Source organism: Poecilia reticulata, linkage group LG19 (assembly GCF_000633615.1).
Source record: "Poecilia reticulata strain Guanapo linkage group LG19, Guppy_female_1.0+MT, whole genome shotgun sequence".
Taxonomy (NCBI): domain Eukaryota; kingdom Metazoa; phylum Chordata; class Actinopteri; order Cyprinodontiformes; family Poeciliidae; genus Poecilia; species Poecilia reticulata.
Window position 1 is genome coordinate 22,128,457 of NC_024349.1, and position 9,588 is coordinate 22,138,044.

The window sequence follows — 9,588 nt, forward strand, 5'->3', positions numbered from 1 at the left end:
AGTTCCTTTAGCACAGACTCGTTTCCGTTTTGGGYCAAGTCAAGTTCATAAATGGTCCTAAAGTGTCGGTGTTGTGCTATAATGTATTGATAAAACCTGTTACACTGTTAAAAATATTAGTTGATTCTTCAAATTAAATAATATTGAACATCTTTTCAGTCCCTCCAGAATTTCGCTATTGCTTTTGTGATTTATTTATTTATTTATTTTGGCAGCGTTTGTGGTACTAATTTGGAAACATTTGCGCTTATTTATGACTGTAATGCGACTTCTTATTAGATCATGGATTATAATCTGACATCAATTAAAACTGAGGCAGCTGTTCAAGTATGAAAGTTTTTGACAATTTTTGAGAAAAATCTGCAATATACTCCCAATTATGTATTAGCACAAAAGTGCTAATACATAACCCTAACCCTAACCCTAGTGCGGAGATTTGTTGACTTTGCTTGAATTTCCACTATAATCCACAAGAAACTGGAGGGTCTGGTTGATATAATTTGACAGTAAATGGATAAAAACTGCATTGATTTGATTGATAGCATAAAATGTAATGTTATCAATAAAATTTTTAGTCTACAGAGGGTCACATAAAAAGCTATGGCTGGCCGGATTTGGCCCACAGACCTTCAGTTTGACATGTGCTTTAGCAGATAATCAATTAATACCTTTAGGTTGAATCAAGCACAACGGTGGCAGCATCATGGAGAGGATTCTTTCTCTGACATATTTATGTCTCACAGCAACAGTAAATCTAAATCCTATTGGTTGGTATTACTGGATCTCAAAGAAGCATCAAATTTATTTTTTTTAGTAACTGTTCGCAATTGTGCGAAACTGATTTTTCTTTACAGAATAGAACCATGTACACCATTTGGCAGAATAGCAAACTATGTTTACAGTTTTATCCTTGGCCCATTTTTGTATAATATTTGCAGGTTCCTTAGATTATAGAGTAGTGCAACATTTGTTACCCTTCATATAATGATGCCACACAACTTTATATTTGTCACCACAGGATCAAAGTCCATTACAGTGAGCCACTGTGTGTATTTTTAGTGAGTGGATGAGTCAGAATGACTACTTACACTAAAGAAAACTTAATACAGAATAAATACATTTTGGAACCAACATTTATTTGGTTTCCTTGTGTGCTTAATGTTTTCTGATATTCTTTGAATATATTTATTTATATGTTGTTTCCTTCTCTCTTTTAAGCTAGCCAGAGCTGGCACAATACATAAGAAAACTGGCTAGCTGCTGCTTAAGAACAGCCGGCCAGCAGGGGGCGCCAATGTCTGAGGATTTATTTACCTTACAAAAAGCTCGAGGTCATGTGACAGTTTACTTATACTGATAATGATGACTTAACAGGAGCTCACCTTTAAAATAATCAAAACCGTAGACATGATCAAAACTAACTATTTGACCTCCAAAAATTATGCTAACACGATCATGGGTTGGAAAACTTTTAATTATATTATGTATGAACGGTGATAAAAAAAGAAATGTAACCAAACTAGAACGAAGTTGATCAAAAAATAAAACAGCTGTCTTAATTTTCTCATTTGCAGCAACAGCGCCCCCAGCTGTAGGCTCCGGGTTACTGCCATTTACATGTTATCGCGGAGCGGCTCTCAGACAGGTGCCGTGGAAAGGGCACGGGGTATTCTCCGTGTATTATTCGCCACACGGAAGTGCGAACGCAGCGCGTCTCCCTGCGGCTGAACGATAAGAAGCCGAGGGTTCCTGATAAACACCCGGACACCCGCTGCTGCTGCTGCTCCCTCCATGCCAACATGGCACCCAGAGATCCTCTGCTCGCCTCCCTCAAAGGTAAGCATCCACAGCAGCGGGCTCGTGATTGGTGTGACGTTATTTCATCAACATTTCAGCTTCACGTCGGCTGTTTCGGGTTTTTCCTGTTTCTTGTAAACAAGAGCCTGTTCTTCCTGCCATTATAATAACCGACCAGCTGACCCTCTCTGCAGCTACATCAACCTAATGAATGTTACCATTAATCACATTTCACATTATCCTTTGTTATAATCTCTAATGTGTGTGTGTGTGTGTGTGTGTGTGTGTGTGTGTGTGTGTGTGTGTGTGTGTGTGTGTGTGTGTGTGTGTGTGTGTGTGTGTGGGTGTGTGTGTGTGTGTGTGTGTGTCAGTGTGTGTCCTGAACATGCAGTCAGACGGAGGCATAGTGACGGACTCCAGTCCTCACCTCCCCTCCTGCTGCGAGCTGCTGGAGCTGGTCCTCAGAAAGGGGCTGCAGCGTGAGCATCTTACTCCATATTTAATCCTCCTCACATCGTTTCCTGTAAAGATGTTTGACCTCTAAATGTTTTTGAATGTTTCTCCTCAGAGCCAGTCCTCAGTCTGGTCCAGAGAGATTACTGGCAGTGCTTTGAGCAACTTCCTCATCAAGACACCTGTAGCAGGTAGAGGGAGCTGCCTACAGTTTATTGTTTTTCTGCTGAGTTTGATGTGGAACATACTTTATCGATTCCCAACGAGAAATTGCTCATTTGCTCACAAGCTACTCCATCCAAAGTGTTACATATTGATAAACACAATAGAACCATAAGGGATGTAAAATGTACAAAATAAATTATAGTCAATGATTCTTGAGATATGGGACACATGCACATGTTTACTTGGTATTTAATTACTCCTGTTCAGTTAATACAAAATAACAAATTTTGCACCACAACAGTCGGATTTAGAAATGAAAATCCGTAGGCACCAGCTTGAAAAATTCTGCAGTTTTACAGACAAGTGCTTCTCAAAAAACAAAACAAATATTATTAAAAACACACACACACACATTCTAATTGGATGGAGTTGACGGCGCATGAGGGAAGTGACAAAGAACTTGAGTGAAAATGAAATACTGCACTTGTAATGATAATTCAGTTCAAATAAATGCTGAAATGTGTAAATAACTTAGATTTCAACCTAAGCGGAGGAGAAGAATATAAACAAAACAATGCAGACAAGAACCCTTTGACAGTAGAAGTGTGCAATATTTTGGTATCAAACCGATACCAAATATCACCAGTACCTGATACTGATACTTTTTACTATCATCAAACTTCTGACCTTTTGGTGTTTTCATGTTTTTTTTTCTTCTTCCTTTCAGTTATTTTGTTCAAATCAAAATCTTTAGGGATCTACAAAAATATTTTAATAACATGATTTCTGTGCATTTTTCCTGAATAAAACAGAATAAGTGCAAAAATTGACATTTGAGAGCTAAATAGACAAATCTCTTTTTGATGCATTGAGTTGCAATGCAAAAATATAACTGAATTTCAAGACGGAATCTGAAACTGTAGCATCGATCTTACCATGCTAGCTCCGATCCGATACCGACTTGGTATTACCGATATTTTTTATTAACATCCTTTTTTTTCAGGCTCTCTGCTCTTTCCCTGGCTGTCGAGCAGACCAGAGTTTGCAGGAAGCTCATCTCAGCCCAGGGCCGGGGCCGATACCTGCTGCGGCTGGCCCTCGGCCGCAGGACTCTGTCGCAGTTCTTCACCCACCTGCTGCACACGCCCAGAGTTCTGGAGGTCAGACACGCTGCCAACACTTTGCTTTCACCGCTCCGTTACTCCTCACTGACACGTCTATTCATCCTCTGATTACAGTGGTACAGTCCCACGTCATCAATCTTCAGGAATGAGGAATTTGTCGGTGAGACGTTTAATAAATGGAGTGGCCTAGTCAAAGCCGAGGACGTGTTGGTAACCATTATAGTTTGAACTCTGCTTTTGTTTTTGTTTTTTTGTCCCACAGAGCCGTTCATGTCGCTGCTGCTGGTGCTCTCTCACATGGAGTTCAAGCTGGACATGGAGGTTAGTGAAAAACTACAACATGTAACGTGGTGATGCTCTCACTTGTTCTAGTATTTATTTATTTTCTTTTGCTTTTCTTTTTAAACAGAACTGTAGTTTTCTAGATGAGAGCTGGCTGCTACCGGTAAGAACTCCAGGACAAAAATTTATTAAAAAAAGTCTGCAAACTAGCGTTATCTTTTAATTTCCAGTTTACTTTTCTGTATTTTGTCTCGTTAGATCTGCAAAATCACATATATTTAATTTATGTCATGTTTTAGACCAGGGGTCTGCAACTTTTACAATCCAAAGAGTCATTTTTGCCTTCAGCCCAGCTCAATGAGACTCGTTTAGAGCCACAAATGTCACATGTCAGTTCGAACACCTACTGCAGAAAATGTATTCTTATTCTTAAATAACCGATATTTTATTTTTACAAAGGATGAACACATTTTTTTCTGTGGGATGTTAATTTTTTTTTTTTACGGAAAATACATTAAAGACACACAGAGAGAGACAACTTAAAGAACAAGAAAAGTTGAGTTAAAAACATGTTGCTGGTGCTTTTAGTGACATTCTGTTGTGGAAATTCGATACAATTATTACATGAAAAATACTGCTAAAACTTTAAAAAACATTAACTAGTTTGTTATTATTATCATGTTTTTGACACTAGTGAACAATAAATATACAATATTGCACTATTATTTATTGGTCCTTCACATCTCACTAAATTCACTGAATTTGTTGCGATGTGGAAAATTTTGCAAAAAGTTTACGGAATCCAAAGTCAGGAATGCATTGTGGGAAAACTGACGTAACTATAGGCAAAAGAACGTGACCGATTGTTTGTTTCTAGGTGTGTGACACCTATGAGGTCGTGCCCTGTCGGGAAGTTGGGATGGTTTTAAGGTTTGTGTCTTAACCCTGTACAAAGAAACATCAATTTGCTCCGGTTGTGCAACGTCACCTTCATGTTTTTCTTCCCCACCTTAGGTATCTAAGCGGGCGTGTCTTCGTCCTGGACTTGGTGCCTGGCAGCCAGGCTCATGTTGACATGTTTGTCTCCTCTGGCGACATCATCGATGAGATCAACGGGACTTCCCTGAGAAACTGCAAAAACGGACAAGTGAGGAAATCGCTGCCTTTCTTTTGTCTTCATTAGCTGCGGATAGAAAAGTGTCATCTGCAAAAAAAGGCAAACCTAAACCTTTTATCTTGTGGTCTGATGCGTTCTGCCATTTCTTCTGGCTTCCAGGCAGGCGTTGTTCTGTCCCGTCTCAAGGGTTGCCCTCTGTTCATCCGTATTCTGCGATGCAGGGCCCAGGACGGAACGATATATCGTCCCCTCGTCAAAATCTTGAGGGCCCTGAGGACGGAGAACCCCAACGCGCAGCTTGGCCTCACTCCCCAACAAAAGCAAGCCAACGTCGGTCAAAAGCCTCCCGGCACCTCCCAGTGCCTCAAAGAGGGAAGGCAGGTGTTCACACGGCCTATCCAGAGCTTGTAGATTTGACCTCAACTGACTTAACTCGCCAATCTCTCGACAGAATCGTCTACATTGTGAAGTACTTGGGGAAAGCAAACATCGGAATGGTAATCTTTTCTGCTTGAAAATGCTGCTAACGTTTGCTAAAACTGATGCAACTTCTGGTTTTCCCCACTGTTAGTTTGGAGGAAAGGAAGTCTTGCAGCATGCAATTCCTCAGGTGTTGCATAAAAACCAACCAAGCAAGGTGAGAGATGACTCAAATGCCTGCAGGCACATTGTAAAATATGCTGTTGAACCATTATGGCCTGAGTGTAACGTATCCCTTAGGAGGTGCTCTTAGACCTAAAGGAAACACACTTGACGTGTACGGACAGAAATAGTACGATGGTAAGAAGAAAATACCTGCGCCATAACGTTAAATTCCCCTCTATCATATGTTTATAGCATCCATGTCTCCTCAGAAGCTGTTTGAGCATCACTACCCAGAGGTTTCTTGCGTAGGGAGGTTTGCTCAGCCCGGATACACGATATTCGCCTTCTGCGTGGCGTAAGTACTGACACACCCAATACATCCGAGGCATCACCACTTAAGTTGAGGTGAAACAGTCCCAGAAGGTTGTTTCTGGAATGCAACTTTTTTTCTTTTCTTTCACAGAGATTCTTCAGAAACCCCTCGGTCCTCTGGGTTTTGTTGTGTTGTGCTCAAAGCCGGCAACATGAAGGAGTGCGAGGATATAGTCTGCCGCATTGGTGAGGCCTGCTGCCGACACGGTCATCAAACGATGCAACTCGAAAAGTGAGAGGCGTTGTAGGTAGAAAAAAGGAGAAATTTTCCACCAAGAAACTCAATTTGAAATTAATCCCAAAAATATTCTAAAAAAAAATTGGAAATTTTGAGTTTTGAAAGTCGAAGATTTTCTAGAAAAGTTGAAAATGTTCGACTTTATGAGCTCCAAAATTTCTAAGATTTTTCTAGAAAATCTCTGAGATTAATCTCAAAATTTGAGGGAGTTTTTTCTATCAAATTTTTGACTTTTCAAAATTTGAAATTTTAATTTTTTGGTAGAAATGTACTCTTTTTTTTCTGTCTACAATTGCCCTAATATGCTGTCGCATTATTCAGATTAATTACATGGAGATGTTCGCTGTGGTTATGTAACTTTGATTGATATGGCTTGAAGCTAATGCTAAGCCAATAATTCAATTTCTCAGAAAATTTTTATATTTGGCTAATAAGGATTTCCATACCAGAAATGCAATGGCTTTCATAATTACTGAGTGTCAATATTTCCCCTCCAGATGGAAGATAATCTATAAATCTTACTGGTAAAGAAAGACTGATGTATCCAAGGATGTTGACAAAACGTTGAGTGGAAGAAAAAGTGTTGAACAGTTCTATCTAAACATCACTTCATACAGATATAAGCCTGAGACAAGTGTCCAAACTGGTTTATCTGGAATATACACTTTAGAACAAGGGTGTTCAAACTTAAGGCAAAAGTATTTGGAGGCCAGAACTAAAATTAGGCAAATTAATTTTTGCCCCTTTTCATTGAAGGGGTATTTAAAATGAACTCTGTGCTAAAAGGCATTTTGTTTCCAAATGATTGAAAACTAGCTCATACAAGTTTATTCTCCAGTTATAAACAGGATCTGGGTCACTTTCAAACACTTACTAAATTTAGTAAAACTTAGTAAATTAAACTTTGGGTGAGTCAAAGTTGACTTTAAGAAAATTCTCTGGATGTAGTGAAAACTTGGCTATAAAAAACCCAAACACTTTGTGGTCTTAACATTTGCCATCGTAAGGGAAAAAAAAAAAAAAAAAAAGTCTACACCAAGCTAAAACCTCCTTGACAGATTTTTCAGTCCAAAGGTTACAAACGGCCCACAGACCACTCTTTGGACACACCTGCTTTACAGACTATTGACAAGATGTTAATCAGCCCTACGAGCTTAAGACCATTGCTGACCCAGGTTTCCATTACAAATCAGGTTTACCCATGTGCCATGTTGATGCAGCGTTTAGGTAAATCCCAACAGTGTTCCTGATCGCATTAGCACGTTTTGCAATTTGTTCCAATTTTAGAAGCACCTTGACGTTAAAACCTTTTCCTTTCTGTTTTTACAGCTGCTGGGTTCAAGCATACAGAATGGTTTGTATAGGCACAGATCAACTCGCCCATGCAAATAAATTCAGTCTAAAATAAAGTGTTAGAACTGTATTACCTTCTGTATATCACCACAAGACACRACTTTGTATTCATAAAGACCTTTAATAGAAAGACATGTGACAACATCTCATAAATAGTATTAAATGTAGCTGCCAAGATTTTGTGTTTGAGATAAAAAGCGGCCCAGAAAAATCACGGGGTAGAGGGTCTGCGGTGCTTCCTCACACTGTGCAGAGGGTCAACTGGGACAGCCAACACTCTGACGCTGCGGCGAAGGGCACCCAGGATGACATGCTGGCATTTTATGATCAATAGCAACTAGGTAAAGAAACGCTGCTCCCGTTAGGATGTGAAGTATTTGATTCTTGTCAAAAGATTTTAGACTGCTCTGTGAATAAAAGGAGCCCTCCCCAACGTCATTAGCCTGACAACCCCCCCCCCTCCCAACAAAAAAAAGGTAAAATCATGTCCATGGTGTACTCGGGCTTGTGGAATGGTTGGTATGCTGCATCACTAAAAATACAAAAAAAAAATTCAAGAAGAACTTGTATATATATATATATATATAAACCCAAGAAATAAAAATGTCCACAAAATGGATAAGTATGATAAATAGGACAATTTGTTACAACGAAGCAGGCGGGCGGCCCCTTAGGCCCGTTCTCCTCTTATCCTGCGAGCCAGCTGGATGTCCTTGGGCATGATGGTGACACGTTTAGCATGGATGGCGCACAGGTTGGTATCCTCAAAGAGACCCACCAGGTATGCCTCGCTTGCCTCCTATCAAAGGGCAAAAGGAGGGGGAAAAAAATTAATAAACAACTGTACCATTTACAAGATTTCACATTAGTTTAGCTTCAAGTTTCTTACCTGGAGAGCTCCAATAGCTGCGCTCTGGAAACGAAGATCAGTCTTGAAGTCCTGAGCGATCTCTCTCACCAGGCGCTGGAAGGGCAGCTTACGGATAAGCAGCTCCGTGGACTTCTGGTAGCGACGGATCTCCCTCAAAGCCACAGTGCCGGGCCTGCAAAAAAAAAAAAAAAAAAAAGATTTCAAAATTCCTTCAACTTGTCGTAACAACCGGTTAAGTAGGTTATACTAATGTAAACATATGACGTACCTGTAGCGATGTGGTTTCTTCACGCCTCCTGTGGAGGGGGCGCTCTTCCTTGCAGCCTTGGTAGCAAGCTGCTTCCTCGGCGCTTTACCTCCAGTGGACTTACGGGCGGTCTGCTTGGTACGAGCCATAGCGTATTACCTGAAAATTGCAATAGAAGCGCATTAGTTTAAAAAGCGGAATAATTTTTAAAACCAGACTAGACAGTCGGGGTGGGGGGAAAAGGGAAGCTTATCGCGTTTGTAAACACAATGCTAAAACTAGCCTAGCTTAACGCAACTCCCCTCCCCCAACTCTGCGGCCATGGGAGGTGTCGGCCCACAACAGCCGACGTTCATAAATACACGTTTACAAACACCGGTTATCCCGCTTCCCTTTCTGAGTGTAAATAAAGAATTATACGGCAGTTTAAACCAGTTACTCCGACGTTATACAAACACACATAATGTCTGTTGGTCAACTAAAAACCTTAACAGATCAAAACAAATGGCGCCCGAAGCAGCGCGGCTCTGCCTCGACCTCGCCATTTTCAGTTTCGTCCTGAAAAAACAAAAAACAACAGTGCCGAATGAATACATGCGCCATTAGCTGAAGTATTCACATTTTAGACTGGTGTCCTGGCAAATTAAAGGAACGGCACTGGAAGCTGGTTTGTTTACCCCGTTTACTTTTAAACCGCTCATGTAGATAAGTACCGAAAAACGTCACCATAAGAGCCTCCATTGTTCTATTTTTAGCGTTCTTTAACGGGTAGACATGTTAGGCCAACAACAGTAGACGATCAGACCCTCGAAAAATTCAAAGCAAAGACAGATAATTTAGGCCAAACTTAGAAGACACGATTAAACGGTCGTATTACCTTATAAGTTGAACGTGTAGTAAGAAGTTGTTGCGTCAGACGCGTCTCCGATGTTTAACACCGCTGAAAACGACTATAGGCGAGAGCGTGAACGAAGCTGTCTATTA

At 40.4% G+C, this 9,588-nt stretch overlaps 2 protein-coding genes across 3 annotated transcripts; one reads left to right on the forward strand and one right to left on the reverse strand.

The window, feature by feature from the left end:
• The first annotated feature begins 1,604 nt into the window (after positions 1-1,604).
• Positions 1,605-8,069, forward strand: LOC103481943 (uncharacterized). The gene is made up of 16 exons (XM_008437780.2): positions 1,605-1,836; positions 2,169-2,276; positions 2,366-2,441; positions 3,419-3,575; positions 3,654-3,699; positions 3,802-3,860; positions 3,949-3,984; positions 4,699-4,751; positions 4,836-4,968; positions 5,098-5,315; positions 5,390-5,435; positions 5,510-5,575; positions 5,659-5,718; positions 5,793-5,878; positions 5,987-6,081; positions 7,463-8,069. Exons 1-16 carry the CDS (start codon positions 1,800-1,802, stop codon positions 7,495-7,497), a joined length of 1,311 nt encoding a protein of 436 aa, XP_008436002.1. The 5' UTR covers positions 1,605-1,799; the 3' UTR covers positions 7,498-8,069.
• On the reverse strand, positions 7,588-9,577 carry LOC103481945 (histone H3.3). 2 transcript variants are annotated; one of them, XM_008437781.2, is made up of 4 exons: positions 9,482-9,577; positions 8,626-8,763; positions 8,376-8,529; positions 7,588-8,285 (listed from the first exon to the last, which is right to left on the reverse strand). In XM_008437781.2, the coding sequence occupies exons 2-4, from the start codon at positions 8,751-8,753 to the stop codon at positions 8,157-8,159; spliced, it is 411 nt and encodes a 136-aa protein (XP_008436003.1). In that variant the 5' UTR covers positions 8,754-8,763; positions 9,482-9,577; the 3' UTR covers positions 7,588-8,156. The 2 variants fall into 2 exon arrangements, with proteins under 2 accessions (XP_008436003.1, XP_008436004.1); XM_008437782.2 differs by lacking the exon at positions 9,482-9,577 and adding an exon at positions 9,224-9,290.
• Between the last annotated feature and the right edge of the window lie 11 nt (positions 9,578-9,588).

Bases quoted from the DNA above. Each gene is read 5' to 3' on its own strand.
- LOC103481943 (XM_008437780.2), top strand. From the start codon at position 1,800: ATGGCACCCAGAGATCCTCTGCTCGCCTCCCTCAAAG. The intron at 1,837-2,168 runs GTAAGCATCCAC...TGTGTGTGTCAG, and splicing joins TCTGCTCGCCTCCCTCAAAG to TGTGTGTCCTGAACATGCAG. The intron at 4,969-5,097 runs GTGAGGAAATCG...TCTGGCTTCCAG, and splicing joins GAAACTGCAAAAACGGACAA to GCAGGCGTTGTTCTGTCCCG.
- LOC103481945 (XM_008437781.2), bottom strand. From the start codon at position 8,753: ATGGCTCGTACCAAGCAGACCGCCCGTAAGTCCACTGGAGGTAAAGCG. The intron at 8,530-8,625 runs GTACGTCATATG...TTTTTTTTGCAG, and splicing joins AAGAAACCACATCGCTACAG to GCCCGGCACTGTGGCTTTGA. The intron at 8,286-8,375 runs GTAAGAAACTTG...GCCCTTTGATAG, and splicing joins CAGCTATTGGAGCTCTCCAG to GAGGCAAGCGAGGCATACCT.